The 19,127-nt window shown below is 37.4% G+C and overlaps 2 protein-coding genes across 2 annotated transcripts in view; both read left to right on the top strand.

Moving 5' to 3' along the window:
* Positions 1-10,569, top strand: part of LOC134663639 (uncharacterized) — a 39,360-nt gene extending 28,791 nt beyond the window's left edge. Inside the window, exons 26-36 of the mRNA XM_063520061.1 lie at positions 33-297; positions 695-776; positions 856-1,031; positions 1,460-1,655; positions 2,050-2,241; positions 2,470-2,569; positions 2,795-2,951; positions 3,986-4,180; positions 4,501-4,664; positions 5,141-5,290; positions 7,055-10,569. Coding sequence (XP_063376131.1) covers positions 33-297; positions 695-776; positions 856-1,031; positions 1,460-1,655; positions 2,050-2,241; positions 2,470-2,569; positions 2,795-2,951; positions 3,986-4,180; positions 4,501-4,664; positions 5,141-5,290; positions 7,055-7,216 — 1,839 coding nt within the window. The 3' untranslated portion in view covers positions 7,217-10,569. The remainder of the gene's footprint in view (positions 1-32; positions 298-694; positions 777-855; positions 1,032-1,459; positions 1,656-2,049; positions 2,242-2,469; positions 2,570-2,794; positions 2,952-3,985; positions 4,181-4,500; positions 4,665-5,140; positions 5,291-7,054) is intronic.
* Positions 10,570-10,887: 318 nt separating this feature from the next.
* The window catches only part of LOC134663622 (cAMP-dependent protein kinase catalytic subunit 3), a 36,328-nt gene continuing 28,088 nt past the window's right edge, over positions 10,888-19,127 (top strand). Inside the window, exon 1 of the mRNA XM_063520040.1 lies at positions 10,888-11,209. Within this exon, the coding sequence (XP_063376110.1) occupies positions 11,035-11,209 (175 nt within the window). The 5' untranslated portion in view covers positions 10,888-11,034. The remainder of the gene's footprint in view (positions 11,210-19,127) is intronic.

Here is a 19,127-nt window from a genome sequence, read left to right as displayed (position 1 = left end):
AAATTGATTATTTAATGTTCTTTTGGTCACAGCATTCACATTCGTGTAAATCATGTGGGTTTGGTACGGATTTCAAAGAGGAATTAAGGAAGCACAAATGCGAAGTGTCGAACGAAAAAGACTTCAGTGGAGACGAGGACTCTGCCGCCGAGATAGGAAGCTCAGAGGAAGAATCGGATGACACCGACGTCGATTCCAATATTTCTAATGAGGTAAATGACCGTGGAGACGACGACGACGATGATGATGATGACGATGACGAGCTTCAAGCGAAAAAGAAACGGTATAGAGATCCTGGTAAGTTGTGCTTTGACTTCTAAAGGATATAGATAGAAAACTAAAAAAATCCATCTCGCTAGTAGTATTTCTAAAAAAAATAACACGATATTAACAGCTATTTAGGGCTGATTTAGACGGCGCGAACTCGCATGCAATTTTAGTTACATTGCGGACTGTTGATTACGTCCAATTCAACCGACCAATCAAAACCCGCAATGGTATGAAACTCGCATGCGAGTTTTTGCATCGTCTAAATCAGCCCTTATGCTTAGATAATCTTATCATATCATTAATCACAGTTCTTAGTTAAATATAAAAATAATTTGCAAACCATACATTTATACTACCAATTTCGAATTTATGATTTCTATTAATAATTACCTACATACTAAAGATAAATTATAATTTTTTCCAGCGCCCGTATTGTCGAAAGTGACACGTATTCCCTTCAAAGTTGATGATGTCAATTCATATATACGTAATGGCGATGAAGATTTGTAAGTAAACGCAATAATTATCTTTCTCTCTGCGTGAGGAAGTAAGGAAAAAAAATGTAACGTAACCTATTTTTTTCAGTTGTAAAACTTATTTGACCGATGAAGTATTGTTCCCTCGATGGCAATGTCAACACGAACCCGTACTCGAACCTGAACTGACGAGATACATGCCGCCATTGGAGCACTCTTGTAAATTCAAAACTGATTCTGCTTGGACAACTTTGAAGAGGTTCCAAGCTTTAGAGGACGACAATGGTAAGTGGTCGATTACACCTTTATCGGATGTCAAATGTGTGGTTCATATACATTTGGCATTCATACTTATAATCATCGCAGGTGTTTTAAATTTGGACTTTATTCTGGTTGTGTTAGGTAAAAAATCTGATGTAGGTATAACACCATATACCTATGCGAATCACAAATTAATTTACTTGTAGGGTAGGTACAAATTTTTTCACCTGTAGAATTTTTCCTCCTGTCACTGCTACGCGTTTTGTAAATTTTAGGGTCTACTGAAAAAAGTCCTTCAACACAAAGTTAGAAAGGCACACATGTAAGAGTTTTTCTCTATTTATTTATATCTATCCCTTCCCTTTATCAAGATTACCAAACGATTTTTGTAAAACTTGCATTATTTAGCTATGGCAGTTGAAAAAAAAAGAATATTGAATTACTTATTTTAGGTACCAGTATATTCGTGGGTGCTAGCATTGTGTGTGTCGCCTGGGCGCCGCCGCGAGTAGAGGATATGTCTGACGGGGCCTCCAACTTCCTGGCTATAGCTTGCCACAACGGTCCGGACTGCCCGCGTTACCAAGGAGGAGAAACGCCGAAACACGAAAATCTAATACAAATATGGACTTTCAACAATTTTCGAGGGTAAGTCCACATTACGATATGTATATTTTTACATTAATTTGACCATCCTTGTTTATCCTGATGTTTCTGCAGATAGATTGATGAAAAGGCCAATTTAAGTTATTAATTTTACCTTTTTGGAATAATACGAGTATGCGTAAAAAACTGCTTTTAGGGTTCCAAACCCTAAACATAGTTTGACTTCGACCGCCAAAGACCCCAAAGATACATGCAATTACAGTCTAATATTTACCTTCGTGCATTACAATAAAGTTTACAATCGCGCGTTATACCTATACAATAGGCACGGCGTTCACAATTAGCTTAGGAAGGTTAAAAGTAATTTGGGATAGATTATCAATCCACATTTTTAAAGCAATATAAATAAATAAGTACTGTATTTTTATTGGCACAGATTACCGGAGATAGTGTTGGGTATAGCACACGACTTTGGGACGGTTTGGTCGATGGACTGGTGTCCGTCGGGCGCGAGGGACGCCTTGACGGCCGAGAACGCGGCGAGTCGTCTGGGGCTGCTCGCGGTGGCGTGCTCCAGCGGATCCGCCTACATTTTTGCTGTTCCCTATCCGTCCACTGTAGTTAAGAAGTAAGTTACTTTACTTTGTTGGCGTAGCGTATATGTGACGTTCCACGGCAAAAGGTACCTTATGCTGCGGCTGGCGCTTAATATTGGAGTGGCGTTAATAATAGCGTAAGCGCTAACCGCCATAAGGTACCTTTTGCCGTGCAACGTCACATATTACGTAACACAAGATAAGCTTATATTTAAATAAGTAATTAGATTCTTCGTTTTAAACACCTTTGTAATTTTCAGTAATCAAATTATCCAGAAATTGAAGCCAGTCGCGGAGTTAAGAATGACTATGGGCAGTAACAGAAAACCATATCAGGCAACTTCTGTTTCGTGGTCTAAAGTGAGTCAAATTCTGCAGATTATTTAAATTTCAGACCAAATAATTGTGACGTTGCACGGCAAAAGGTACCTTATGGCGGTTGGCGCTTACGCTATTATTAACGCCACTCCAATATTATTGCGGCGCTATGCGACGTAAGCGCCAGCCGCCATAAGGTACCTTTCGCCGTGAAACGTCACAATTATTAGTTATTGTTTTCTTATTTCAATATTTTATTTTTTCTAGCAAAAAGAACATAATCTAGTATTAGTGGGTTACGCGGACGGTTCGACAGCCTATTACGATTTGCATACCGACTCGCCATTGTTGTCGGCGGTAGAAAATAACGTTCAAGTGTTCCACCCGTATTACGACGAACGGCCACACAACACCTGCATTACAGGTTAGTTATAAAACAATTACCGAACTCTGTTTTGTTTGACCTTATTGAAATATCAGTACTTAGTGACGTTTTTCCACTGAAAAACTAGACCAGGGCTGACCGAGAAATGTCATAGTTATTAGCAACGCTCAACTGAATATACCGGCTCTTCCATTTTTTAGAACATTTAGGGCTCGGTTGTATCAAACCGTATGTCACCATTAAAACGTTTTCTAAATTCTATTGTAACTATGAGATATGTATTTCATACTTTAGTGCCGGTTGGTGTTGATCAGTCCGTCAATAGTGGTTGATGCAACTGTCCCTTAATCGTGCCGAGTGAGCTTATCACACTCTTCTCTTCAGCCGACGTATTATGGATGGCTTTATCCATCTTTATCCACTTGATAAAATATGTAACTGTCACTTTTTAACACCATGGGATAGAAAGTGACGGACACCGTTTTATCACGCTGTCACGTAGACAAGAACGACTATCATATCCGTACTGGTCTGCGGTGTATTGAAAACTATGTAGAATTGATATTTCTAATTACATATCTAGTACAAAAGTACCTGAAGAATGACACTGCGTTACACGTTTAGTGTGTAGTTGATGGTTAGGCCGGATATTGTTCACAGCGGGTCGAATTAACAATGCGATATGAATCATGGTGGATAATCTATTAATACTTTGTGTAAGTTATCATGTGTTAACATTGTTGTTTGCTGGCAAGTTAGTACGATAAAATGATCTTCATTTAATAATCTTGGCCAACCCTGATCATCTAGGCGAGATGCGTTGAAACATACGAATCTTTGCACATTTGAAATATTATTCCTTGTAGTTTGTGAAGTAAAATAAAAAATAAATAAAAAACGCTAACAAGAAAACATTGCAAACAAATCCAAATGAAATGCCGTTAAATGTTAATGCCGTATCATAAAATTATCACTTAAAAGTTAATTTTACCGGTACTTTTACCAAACCATAGGTATGGAGCATTGAGCATTGAAGTATTAGGAGCACATTTACAATGTCGTTCTGTTCCTAGGTACGGATCTGTACCCGGTGTCCGGTGACGCGGCGGGATCTGGCAGCGGCGTGTGGACGGCGCCGACCGGCGCGGAGCTGGCGGCGCGCGCCGGCACGGGCGCGCCGGGCCGCGCGCGGCTGGCCACCGCCTCGCTCGGCGTCACATTCGCGCCCCAGGCCTGCACCGCCGTCATTGCTGGCGACGACGCCATCAGTAAGTTGTGATTTCTTCAGGCACAGATCATTTTTTGCGGTTTGCGGCGAGGCGTAATGGGTCACAGCAGTTGTGGGTCACGTTTGGCAAGGTTTTTGAGCAGCAAGCATGCGTCAGGCACTGCCATCAGGCAGTAATTATGTAAGAAGATGGCAACATTTCTGCATGTAGAAAGTGAGACTGTACGCAGCTTGCGGCGTCAACTGTAGAACGTGGCCAAAATTGTAATTATTTCAAAGTCAGAATTGAATGTATCTTATTATTAATAATCTACGAAAAATTCGCATCATCCCATTCTTACCTTTAAATTTTCTGCGCAGTGCAAGCGTCCGTAAGCGAGCTGGTGTGGGTGCCGCCGGGGCGGCGCCTGGGCGGCACGCGCTGCGCGGCCGGCTGCGCGCGCTGCGGCCGCGTGGTCGCGTCGATGCCGCCCACCCTGCGTATCATGCGCATGCATCCCTCCTTCTGCGACGCCAAGAAACAGGTACAAACTAACAACAACACTCTGACCTGCGAGCTACGAAACAGACGCTCAGAGCGTCAGGAGCTTGCACGATCGACAATGACGCCCCAAATGTATGGCGGTCGGCGAGCGTATACGCTCGTGGCGCTCTGAGCGTGCGTTTCATGGCTAGCGCATTAGGCGGTCTTCAAATTGCATGGACTCATGCCGTTCAAGAATATGACCGAGAAAGTATATAGCGATGCTTAACGATGTGTGGATCCCCATCAGTGTAATAATCGCGTTAACTGACTACTGGTGTACCTTATATCTTTGTAATAAGGTTTGCAAACTGTCAGATAACAGGGTGCACGGTGCACCACATCAGTATGACAGACTCAAAGTGAAAATTCGTTCTTTTCTCAATTCGTCCTGTTAAAATTATTGTACGCGATCACCAACCATTTTACCCAACCGAGTCTATTTTTGTATTTTTTAATGGATTTTGCTTGCTTCAGGTTATTGGAATGTTAGAAATGACACACCTCGCCGTGAAGAGAAAGAAAAAAGTCAACGATGAGCTATCTATGACCATAGAACCCTTGACTTATGGTGACGCTGTCAGTAAATATGGAATCGCGTTCACGAGAGTCGCCAAAAGTGATAGGGTAAGTTTGTAAGTTTATTGTTTACTTTTAGGTCGGGAGGGGCAAGTGGGCCTGACGATGTTAAAATAAAAAAAATGTAAACATCAACGTGTAGCAAATAATTCAATAGGTCTTTAAAAATAACTTTTATAAACGTTTTTCGATTGTTTAATAGGTACACTTTTGAAAAGAATCACCACTGAAGTCCAAAAATATATGGCATACCGCCTCCAACTTTAACTAGAACCGGCCGTACATTAAAAAAACCGATTAAGTGCGGGTCGGACTCGCTTTTCTAAGGTTCCGTACATAAGTCCGACTCACGCTTGACTGCATTTTTCTAATAGGTTTTCCTGTCACCTATAGGTAAAGAACTATTATATGTATTTTTTTAAAAATTTTAGACCCAGTAGTTTCGGAGATAAAAGGGGGGGAATGGTAATTTTTTGGCTATTTTCTTAACTAACTTGGAACCTATGTATTTAAAAATTATAAAAAAACATGTCCATCTTTGGGTCACTAATTTACATATGTGTACCAAATTTCAACTTAATTGGTCCAGTGGTTTCCGAGAAAATAGGCTGTGACAGACGGACAGACAGACAGACGCACGAGTGATCCTATAAGGGTTCCGTTTTTTCCTTTTGAAGTACGGAACTCTAAAAAATGTACTAAAATTGTTTTGAACATGATCGGTTGAACCATTAATGCGTTTTTGTATACTTCTCTTTTTATTAACATAATGAAAGTGCCATGAATATCGTATGAAGGTACGGAACCCTCTATTATGCGGAGGCACGCAATGACCGGTTTTTTTAATATCTTTGTATCTGTATTAAGTAAGCAAGCAAGTGTTCTAGCAAGCGCAGCGTAGGACGTCCACCCACAAGATGGACAGACGATCTTGTTAAGGTCGCCGGAAGACGCTGGATGCGGGTCGCTTCCAACCGGCACGTATGGAGGTCCAAGGGGGAGGCCTATGTTCAGCAGTGGACGTCTTATGGCTGAGATGATGATGATGATCTGTATTAGTTTTTGCTATGTAACCACTCTCCTATAGCTATGTAAGGATCTGGTTAACAATTCTTAATTTAATGACCTGGGAACCGATTTTTGAATTTCGACCACTCGATTTCGTGAATTTCGTTAAATAATATCTCCACTACTAGGCATTAAATTCTACTAATAGAATTGAAATTGAGTGGTCAATACCACGAGATTCCAAATTTCGATCGCTCGTATTTCAAAAATTAGCATTTCGCCGTTTTCCACCGATTATCGAGTGACGAAATCGAGCGATCGATATTCAAAAATCGGCCCTCTGTCCTTTCAAGAAATTTTTGTTTTTGTTTTAATTTTGACAAATAAGTTATGTACTCAAGTTCTTTTTTTTTCATTTGTTTGTCACAAAATCTTGGTAGGTACCTAACTTAAACAAAAAATACTATTGTTATTGTATGTCTAAATATTTGATTACTTATGCTAATGCTAAAAGAACAATAAGAATACTTGCGGACTAAATGATTTTCAAAATTAAGTTTTCAGATTGTGATGAAATGAAATAAAAATGAAAAAGGAGATTATTCGGATGTCATATTTCAACTTGTATTGTTGTATTTACATAATATAACCGAAGGTCATGTGGGTTAATATAAACTTAGTTTATTATGCTTTGAGCAAGTGAAATAGTATGACGATTACCTACAAGTGTTTCTCTTGCCCCGTCTAACCTTAATTATTGTCATAATAAATTTTATTACAATACAGTAACACACTTTTTCACAGGTAATGCAACAGCAATGTTCGGCGAAGCCAAAGGCGCATTGCCCGGAGAGATTCCCTCTAGCAGATGTCGAGTCCATGGCCTTCTGCCCGTCTAAAAAGTTCCATGACAAACTGGCTATAGCCACACACTCCGGTATACTGTTCCTAATTACCACGAACTAATATGATCATATTTTAGCTGTTGTTGCCTCCATGAGCTAGATTTTTTACGCTCGCTTGCGGCTCGTGCAAATAATTTAAAGCGACATGCCTGTCATATCAAATTGAGATCAATTTGTAAAGTTCAGACAGGTCCCTTGCTTCCGAATGTTAAAGGTATATTCACTTTACATCTTCTTGCGCTTTCCTGTTTGTAGCATAGCCCACGATTAAGTGTAACTATGCCAATTATGTTTATAATTAAAAACGTTTTAAAATGTCAATCTCGTTCTGGTATTGATATAAGGGTTAAATCACCTGGCCTGTGTCAAGATGTGGCTTCCCATTACAGAAGCGTCCTTAAAGGGAGCATAAGCTTCAAGTGCAATAAGGACGTTTCCATCTGAAATTCTGATAGAAACGTCCGTATTGCAGATGAAGCATAAGGACCCTTATCTGATGGAAAGCCACATATTTAGATATACATACTACATACATCCGGTTATCCATATCCATACCTACAGATAATTGATGAGTTCATGCTATTAGAAGTATTAGAACAAATTAAATTATTTAAAAAAATATTAATGAGTTCACGTTAATAACCGCACGTCTTTTAGTCCAGTTTTGTCAAAAGCAGGAATTTTTAATTTAAATTATGTTGGCATTTAAGGAGAGCCATATATGTGCAAGTATGTAAGGTGAGATTAATAGCCACGATTAAACTGAAGAAAAAACAATTAAAAAATGCGTAGCCGTGTCTTGCCAAAAATATACCGGTTAAAAAGTTTAGAGTTGTTATGTAAATTATGTTATAAGTACTTGTTGTATTTAAAGATCGGTTGTCGCTGAGCTATAGACCGGCAAGCCGATTGGGAAACTGTTATCGTACGTTTAAATATAAATAGAAGTTGTAAATATTGTCAGCCTTAATATATAATTATTGTTTACCAAAAGAGATGCTGTTATGTTGTATATAAGAGATATAATTATGGATAGTATAGGTTTATACGTAAATAAAGCGCAGCGTTGATAGTAGAATCGATTGCAACAGTCGAAAGTGAGAGCACTACAGTAATTTTGAAGTGTCCGGAGATAAAGTCACATTTTCATTTATCAGTTATCAACTTATCACAATATATTTATGTAAACGTGGCTGTTGAATGTTGACGTCTATAGGTGCATATTTTTATCCATAGCAGATAAGATTACTATCGCATTTCGCGCGCCATCGAGCTAGAATTGAGATTTTTTTTATTTATTTGTTTACAGTATGTAAATGATTCATACATGACTCAAACATATACTAATGAGTAATTATTAGTTTCACAGCAAATTACTACAATGTCAATAAGTTCATTGACTACAACGCACATGGAGGCTAGGCTAGTAGTACTACGTAACGTCTTCGTTGTATTATTCTGAATATTTTTATTTAAATATCGGGGTTTTAAAGATTTTACGATTGTTTTGTCTACTGCGATAACCTTTTAAAATTGTGGATTATCTTACTCATTATGGAGTGTTTATTTTTACTTAATTATAATTATGTATGTCGCGATTTCCAAGATGTGTACTCAATGTGGGTAGTCATTAATGCGCTACTGACGTAAATAATATAGATGATTTTTTGCCTGAAAACGTCACATACCTATAGCTTAATACACACGGCTTTACTGTACACGTTGTATAGGCGTGATGGCGTTAAAGTATTAATTTATTACTGCAATATTTTTATTATAATTTGAACTTCGGACTTGTTCTCACTGACTGATAAACCGTGTTGTATAATGTTAACCTTTTGGCATGTTTTATTTTGTTTTACTTTTTAACCATTTACCTACTGGTTTTATTTATGATGTAAATTTTAAACAGGTATTATACCAAAACTGTTAACGTCCCTAATCAGTAACTTGTCTTCTCATTTTTAAAAGTCGAATATCTTATGACTAGATATCATTACCAAAATGTTATTAATACGCAATAACTTTAAGTTGCTTATTCACAGAACATGGGAACATAAGCTGGTTATGCACCCAATATTGATTTCTTGTAGCGATGCTTCGAGCAACGCCGGCTTCCGACATGTCGCCTGCACATAGTCGCGCTTTTCACTCACTACATACTAGATCCAATCTGTAATGACGACACAAATACATATAAATGACACACGTCAAAGACAAATCTTGCAAACCTAGATCTCTTTTTGTGTACGGATGAGTGACTAAACACTACATGCATCGCCATAGGTACAGTTGTGCCTTTGCTTCGGCAGAGGGAAATAGTACGAATGCCGTCTCCTTTCCCGGTGTAACTCGAAGGATGCTTACCTTACGTTTTATTTAGGAATCACAAAGTGCACATGTGGTGCACTCTACATAGAATGCCCTCTGATGAGTCTGATGCTACCAATACCGTTACGTTTTTGATGTCTAATTAACAAATATTTACAGAGTTTCCACTAAGCAGAGCTCGTCTAAGCTTATTCTGCATCGAATTTGACAGAACGAAATATGGAAGTGTCATTATTTATACTTAAATGCTCTTGTTTGTAGAAATTATACGTTTTTGTTGACAACTCCACCCTCATTTCAAAGTCCCTACCACGATGAACTCACTCAACTTAGAAATTTAAACTTTATTTTGGTTCTCTATTGTTTCCCATAAAGTTTTAAGTCATTATTTGGTTTTTCAGAAACGCGTAACTTTTCACGATTGCCATAAAACAAACCTATCTATACCTATCTATAGGATAACATTACGAAAATCCTGAAAAGTTAACGGTTTCAGAATTATAACTAATGATAATCTGACTTAATACTTTCATTATTTATGTCAAACAAAGGGATCCAATAATAAATTCATTATTTAATGGTGCGCTGTACAAAACCTTGTAGATAATTGAGTCTAAAAGATTCGTTGAGTTCCCTAATAATTTAATATATCGCGTGCTGGTGGCGCATATTGGAGGGCAGCACGCTATTTCAGTATCATACAATTCGTATGACGTTTGATACCAATCACTGTAAAAAGTTCAGGAGGGAAAGAAAAGTTACTGTATTAGTATTAGTACCCCATTATGTCTTATATTTTTTACAAGAAATACTTGTAAATATATAGGTTGTTATTATATGTATATATAGTAACAGGTAATATACATATTCGTACCTACATTTATATGTAGTGTTTTGTATGTATATCATTATCATTAAGGTAGACGTACCTTCTTAAAATATAGACATAAACATATTTATTCCTTTAAAAATTAAGTACTTATATATCGGATTTCACAGTGATATTAATATTAGGTTACATTTATAATAATCCTTGTATATTTCTTTGTACCGCGCTTGTTGCCCAATAAAGTTGGAACTTTATATTATCTTTTGTTTGTTTTGCAAATCAGAGCGGTCACGCATGATCACAGTGCGGTACCTGAGTGATACCTACTTAGTATACTGACGATAACATTTATTTGATAAAAGTGCAGTAAGTAGCATGTGGAAATGAATCTCCGCCGCCTACAGTAGGCCCGCGGCGCACCGGCTACTGTTCTGTTTTGATTCCCGAGAGCGGTCGGCCGTCAGCGAGCGCTCGGGCCAGTAAAGCGCTAGCTACCGGTGAGAGAACGCGTTGTCGCGATTTCTCTTTAGTTTTCCGCGCGCTTTCATCGACTTTACAATAGAGTTGATACTTTAACAAAAAATAACTATCTACAAAATCATATTGAAATAAAATAATATTTAAACAGTAGTGATAAAAAACTTAGATTATGCTGAAGACGAATAACAATTGAAGTACTGAAAAAGTTAAGGGATTAATTTGGTGTAACAACAATTAGCATGATGATGGCCAGTGCGAAGTTGGTGCGGGAGTGCAGCTCGGACCTGAGCTCCGACGTGCGCTCGCTGTCCATGTCCTCGACGGAGGAGCAGGACTCCACCACCACGGAGTCGGAGTTTTCTGAGGAGGAAAAGGAGTATGAGCTGGATGACCTACAAATCCTTAAAACCATAGGTAAGTTTTTGTTTTACATTTTTCCATTTTTCAGGCTTTTTCTGTATGATCCTTTGGCGGTATTGTTTAAAAAAACCGGGCAAGTGCGAGTCGGACTCGCGCACGAAGGGTTCCGCACCACAATGCAAAAAAAAAACAAACAAAAAAAAGCAAAAAGAAACGGTCACCCATCCAAGTACTGACCCCGCCCGACGTTGCTTAACTTTGGTCAAAAATCACGTTTGTTGTATGGGAGCCCCATTTAAATCTTTATTTTATTCTGTTTTTAGTATTTGTTGTTATAGCGGCAACAGAAATACATAATCTGTGAAAATTTCAACTGTCTAGCTATCACGGTTCGTGAGATACATCCTGGTGACAGACGGACGGACGGACGGACGGACAGCGAAGTCTTAGTAATAGGGTCCCGTTTTACCCTTTGGGTACGGAACCCTAAAAACGGTACCATTTTCTTTAACGTAACGTGTACGTACTTTAGGATTCAACGTTACTTGTTGCGCCAAAATCTAACCGAACTTAAATGTTTGTTGGATGTTTGGCGTCCAATACACATGCATCCTCCTAATTGGCATTTATACGTTTTTAGGTAGGTAGTATTTCTAGAATAATTACCTATCTTTAGAATTATTAATAACGTAGTTAACGTACCTATCCTAAGAATTTAAGGTTCGATGGGATAAGGGGTATATTTAACTAATTATATTAATGTTGCAATTTTAAACAAGTTAGAAACTGCATGATTCATAAACTAATTTCTGAAATTTTATAAGGAGTCATCCATATATTACGTCACACGAATCTCATCTTTTTTTATCCCTCCTCCTCCTTGTCACACCTGGTCACAATTGGCAGTTTTGTTTTCAACGGAATCGGCAGTTCGAATTAGGTATTATATTTTAATAAAAAATAATTTTGATACATAAAAGTAATACGTATTAGAAATTTTATAACACGGTTAAAAATAACAATTACATAAACAGAAACGATTATCGTTACAAAAGCTAGTTATTTAACTAGGTAAGTATATAGCGAATAATAAAATCTAAATAAGTAACATCATACATTTAACTCTCTTTTCCCCCTTGTCACAATATGGCATTTTTTTTGACCCCTTCCCTCCCTTTAAACGTTTGACGTACCTACCTAATTAATGGATGACCCCTAATCCTCAGCAGTTACCTATATATGTTTAAAAATCTGGATTTCTGAGTGCACTCTATGGTCTTATGATATCTAAACGAAATATAAATCGTTGGAAATTCTCAAAATATTATAGATAAACTCGTAATGGGTTTTTACCCGTGACTCATGTATTTATATAGGTATCTGCTGTCAAAAACAGTCGTGTCTCTGGATTGATAAGGATGTATAGAATTATTATCATATTTTTTTATTAACTTCAATCGCTATTATTCGCTATGTATGTACGATGTTGGTTGTCTAAGTTCATATAAAAGTTAGCGGTCATGTCCCATAAGTTGCAACAGAGAAAGCCCGCCTTACTGCACGTGCGCAAATGACCGGAGTCATTGAAAGCCTGGAAAGCTCCTCACAATTACCTGCCGTGACTTAACGTTGACAGACTGTTAGTTAAAGACCAACACTAATAAACATTACTGATTTCAATGGACTACGTTAATAATGTTTGCAACATCCGGTGTCGTAGAAAGTATGCAACTCTAGCCGGGCGTCTAGGAGCAACATCCTAATTAATAATCAAAACAATGTGATTTGGGTATGCATAAAACTCGTCTTTCGTCGGTTTATATGAACTAGATATTAACAAACATTTCGGAAAAGTACTGGATAGTAAAAGAACAGTTTCTGTTCGTGTTTGTTGCATTTTGGACTAATGTAGACCACATCTGTCTGTGTTAATAAGCGTGGACCATATACCACATTCGCGTAATCAAACCTAGAGAGTATAAGTGTATCACAAAGTTTGATCCGAAGATCTACATAATGACTGTATTTTTCTTAGAATGAATATTTTGAACACAAACATTCACTGCGGCAGCAATCTACACCATAAAGTTTCAAGGACGATGCAATTAAGAAGTTATTCATACTTGACCATATAAACTTATGAGTAATGCTGAATCAGGGTTAATTACTAAAATTATGCTACTAAGGTTTTTCGTCGAGACGTCCCCGTACAGTAGACAGCGCTGTCTCAGCAACAGGTGGGGCGACCGTGAATACCTATACAGCTACTCGGAGATTTGGCTACAAAATGCGCAATCTTCTCAATATCCAATAAAATTACACTAAAAACAGAATTATATCTCGTCAGTGATAATAGAAATTTACCTACTTAATATATAGTTATTAACATAGTAGAGGCATGACTTCTAGGATAATATGTTTCGAAATCTGTACCATTAGTCGTTTTTGCATAAAAATCATACATGCATCTTCACAATTATCGTTCATGATATTATTACGTAGTATTTCTGTACCTTTTACCTACAGCTAATTTGTTTCTTAGTAATAAAGTAGCATTCCTAAATTACATTCAACCGAATAATATTGCCCTGCAAATGTTATTTGTTTGCGTAATAACGAAAATTGTTTATTAGTATTATCATCGAGCGCATAAACTCGATGCAATTGGAAGGCACGAGGTCTAATCAACCTCTCGACCTAGTTTTGCGGGCCTGATATGGGCCAAGGGCGATCGACCTGCACAAGTAGGATAAAAGGCCCCGTGACATTTCGCTCTAGTTTTGAACATTCGTCCTTCGGAATAACGCCCCGGTAAATTCGCAATGGTAATGATGGCAATTATTTTTATTATACTGTGAAGGTACCGTTACCTATTTGTCGAGAAAGATGCTAAACATGCTAATAAATCAATAAGTAACAATATTAAAGATGTCTCTAAGTTAATACCCTATTTATTAATTGATTAGAGCATCCCCAGTATACCTACCAGCGATGTGCAAACATATTTAAATCGTGTTAAATTATTTTATGTAATATTTTTCTTGCATCTTATTTAATGAAAAACTTATTAAATACCTATGAAATCAAGCAAAAACAATTTAAAATCAAGTATAATTATAGGTAGGTACCATAAAGTCCTTGCCCTGTGACTTCTACGGCATAAAATGTGTTGCAATAATTACGAAAACGTGATGCTTAATTTGGATACAGATTGGCGAAAGTCGCTCCAAAATTACAAATAAAGATCCGAATCGGAGCAGGTTTGCCCATTCATTTGGTTCGAAGACACGTTTTTAGGTACTTTTAGTAATTTATGTGCAATTATAGTTGCGGGGAGTTTCGCAGTTAAACTCTATAAGAAATAAATGAGTCATCGTAAGTGTACACATGCATAGGCAGTCCATAGTCGGCTCAGGTACATAGTGAGTGACACCGGCTTCGGCTGCCTAGAATTATTGTGAAGGTGAAACAGAGCACAAATCGTCTCGCAGTTAGAATACAGATCTAGTTTGTGTATTATATTCACTCGACGCTCTAGTTACAGCAGTAATGACTGCAACACGGCGGCGCGGGCCCAAGCTAATATTAGGTTCCGCTGACAGAACGCACAATTAAGAGTCCTTGAGACCAGTTATTAAGGAAAAGTCACTTGCTTTGCAAATTCCTCATAGGAGAAAAGCAAAATATACATTTAATTAATGTGTAAAGTTAACGCACGCGAATGATTGTGTATTGTCACGCGCGATTAGAAACAGATATGTGGGTCAGTGTGTCGTAGCAAATAGAGTACCTAAGGAGTTGTAGGCAACCGGCAAATATTCGTTAAATTTAGTATATGAATTTTATCACTAGGCCAATACCACCTTGTTATCTTACACTTTCGAGGCGAGTGCTTTGATTACCCCGCGAGATAATTCAGATAATGCAATTGGTGTCTGTTGGTTCACAATTATTTGTAGAGCACAAATTCTACTTCTATTCGGTTATTTACTACGTATCCTTCTAAATAAGTATATGAGATAAACTAAAGTTCTTGGCTAAACATTGAAACTTCATGCGTGAGACGTTATTTAGGATTTGTGTTGTTTATGCCAAAGTCATAAAATTATCCTTGCTCTATTAAAACAGGTGCCACTGCGACTACGTTGCACCGATCTGCTATTAGGTACCTAATGTTTAATTTATATAATATGACTGTATGGATCAATAAAACATTAAGTAACTGTCCGAGTTATTGTTCACTCGTTCGAAAAAAAAGAAAGCAATACTCATTGAAACGAATTTCAGCACGAGTAGAGGCAAAGAAGCTGATAAGTCAAACTTGTTTAGAGATTGTTCTGTGCCACTGTGCATGAAACATAAAAAATACACTACTGATTTGCACGTGTACTTACAGCCGTTTATAAGGCTAGAGAAATAAGAGAAAATCCTTAATGAGATCTTTTTGAGAGAAATTTATTTCTCACAATGACTATGCAGTCAAATTAAGATAAGAAGTAAAAGACAATGCGGTGCGAGCGAGTCGCTCCGAACCGGCGCGCCGGCGTCCAGACAGAACAGGGTCACGCGCATCACGCCGCTTGAGTAACTTTATGACTCTCACTGAGAGCGAGATTGTTGTACAACTACTTTATGAGATTATATTCCCTAAAAATAGGATTGCAACTTTTGCAAGCGATAAGTTGATCCTATTCTTGGGCATGTATGCAATAAACCGGACGTTAAATTTATCGTCTTATCCATAAAAGCTTGTCAGTGTCAAATTTAACAAACCGTTGATAATACATAGTTTGTTTCTATCCGGCATTTTGACATTTATGTTTGTTAGGTAGAGCCATATATGTAATAGAGGTTTGCTAAGCTTTATGAATAAGGGGGTTAATCATATGTTCGTTAGTTGCATTTTAGTACATGTACTACGTCATGTACTCCTTAGCTGTAATCCTCAGTCGTAATCTTCGCTTTTCATTACTTTTGCAGCCTGATGCGGTTGTCAGTGTAGGATAGGTAATGCGAATGATTGACGGACTCAAGTGCTATCAACACCGATCAAAGCATGTTTAATTTTAAATCATCGCGTATAATATTATAAGTGCCAAAATGCCTCACGGCAAAACTTATCAGCTTTTGTTGACCCTATCATAGTCCTAGTAGTAGGTAGTAGTAGCTTTGGGTACGGAACCTTAAAAACTATCGGTGACATTATATTTTTTTGCTTTAAATTCCTTTATTTCATTATGCTTTCTTTTCACCTCTATGTAAATGGCGAAAACCCAGGGGAAATCCAGTTTTACAACACCAAACGGGATGTGAATCACTCGTAAATTAAATAGCTGAAGAGCGTACGATTATTAACTATATTGATAAGGAATTAATATTATCATTTATTTGTAAGTATATGATTTGATTACGCTGTTTTTACACAGATTTAAGTGACAGATTACTAATAAGCTAATTTCAGAGCAAAATCGGGGAAACGCAGAGGCTCTGTATACTCTGTAGGTATGGGCACCGGTGCACAAAGAATGAGCACGCAATAAGGAACTACAGTAATACTATTCAACGGATGAACAATAAACGTGCATTTGACAATGTTAAGTTTCTTAAGGTATAAAAGAATTAGTTTCCGCTAGTCGTTTGTTTTCATTTAGACGCGTGAAATTGATTTAGTGCGTAGCCATCATACTTACATAATGCCAAGGAGCACTTCCACGCTTTACGCGATCCGACTACTCCGCAAGTCCGCAGTCAACATCCACTTTCTCTGATTAGTACACCATTGACATTGCTCTCGTCTTAGGAATATAGCCAATTTATTATGTAAAACGGTAGAAAATTATACCTACCTACCAAATATTATTAGCATGTAATAATGGCATTTGTATGTGGAGACATGTCGGCAATAAAAAGTAAATAAAAAAAATGGTTGACAGATAAAGCCATTTGGCACGAGGTTTTTTATATAAGTACGATATAAAAATTTAATATTATATAGGTACTTACCTAAAACATATAGGTAACAATTTTAAGAGAGCATCGTAATTGCCATCGAAACAGGTTTGATCTTTGTGTCTTGGATTTCAAATTGGCGTTGTAATCGATTATCAATCGTTGCGTAAGACTTATACATAATTGAAGATCTCGGCTGTATGCGCGCGGTGACGGAAAAGAGAAATGTTTGGGAGAGACACTTGAAAGCGAAGACGTCCACGCCGGCGGAAATTTGTATTGCATTAAATTTCTCACACTTCCATAAAAGAAATATGCTTTCCATTCGATTTTATAAACTTTGTTTCGCTTTTGGTGTGACTTTTATATTATGTGTTAGGGGCCGATCAGAAATCATGTGGTCATATTTGGCCTATTTTTGATCCCCTCCTCCCCCTTGGTAATATTTGGTGTTTTTAACGCAAACCCCGCCCCCCCTGCCACTAGATCACGTGATAATTATGATGGCCCTAAAAGTTCACATGATTTCTGGAAGACCTCCTGTACCTAAATGTAAAAAAAAAGCCTTGATTTTGCAGCTTTATGGCACCAGTATAGGACTTTTATAACAACCAAACTATTTTCATAGCATGATCAATAGGATGGGATCGAGTATCCACTTACTGGCATATTGTCGATAATGAGGTTGACTTGTGCGAACCGAAAATAGCAAATAAAATATAAAAGAGTTCCCCCTTCCGGCAAATTTAGGCGACCTACATACGGCACCACGTGGGTAAACGCCCACACTTCTGGGAAAATGCTCGTCATCTTTTTAATGTTATATAAATTAACAAGCGAATTACAGGGACGCGCGTTTTATGTAGCTATATTTTTGTAATTTTCATTGTACAACGCCACGAGGATATTTTTTTGCCAACGGCTATCAAGAATTCTTGTCTTAATTAATCAAGATGGGAAAATGCATTTTCCTGTATTCAGTGCTTATATTCATTAAGTACTGTATCGGCGGAATCGGCAGATACACTTAGATAAATTGTAATAGGATGTACCTACTTACAATATGGAGGTACTTATTTAACTAAGCAATTTTTACCAGTACTGAAATTAAATGTAAAACTACAAGAATAATAAAAACAGGAGGTACCTATAGTACAATGTTTTTCAAATTTTTTCGTGACGCGACCCCCTTAGGACGAACAAAATGTTTCGCTTATGTATTATTATATTAAGGCTGGCAGAGGCTACGCGACCCCCCAGGTGGTCGCGACCCACAGTTTGAAAAACACTTCTATATTACAATTGCAATTTTATTTTTCTTGTTATTAATAATTTATTTTTCAATATTACTTTCTTACCACGTTGACGTTTACGATCAATAGGTACATATACATACGAGTATATGCATTTGAAGATATATCGTGGCTAAAGTACTTTTCCAGAAGCATGTGTATAAAGTGGATAAGTACGCTTTGTTGTAGACATTATTTATACAGGGTGATTCAGGAGACGTGACCAGGACTAACACTGCGCATTTCGTAAATTATAAGCAACTGTTTCGTATCAGTATTAGTGAGATTAACGTTAATTTTCTACTCGTGTTGAAAAAAAAAGTTATTAATTTATTTACGACATGCATGGTCACCCTACAATTAGAATACTAAACTACCGATATTCTGTGTCAAATTAAATGTCATCATGGTCTGGTTACTTTTGATAACTCGTATCTCACTCAAGTTTGACAGTTTATTTTGTTCGTAATCATAATGCTGTCATTACGGTTAAAGAGGTTTTATGTTTATTAATTAGGTCTTGCAGGGTGACCATGATTGTAGAGAATCAAATTTGCCCTCGCCAAAAAGTTAAAAAATAGTAAAAAGTGTGGTTGTTTCACCTAAATACGACGGTGAGCGATCAATTATCAGTTACTGAGTGTGCAGGGTTAGTCCTGCTCACGTCTCATGAATCACCCTGTATAGGTACCTTAAGTAAAATATGTCACCAATAGAATTTTAAAATGATT

This window comes from Cydia fagiglandana, chromosome 4 (genome assembly GCF_963556715.1).
Source record: "Cydia fagiglandana chromosome 4, ilCydFagi1.1, whole genome shotgun sequence".
NCBI lineage: Eukaryota > Metazoa > Arthropoda > Insecta > Lepidoptera > Tortricidae > Cydia > Cydia fagiglandana.
This window is presented reverse-complemented; position numbering and strand designations above follow the sequence as displayed.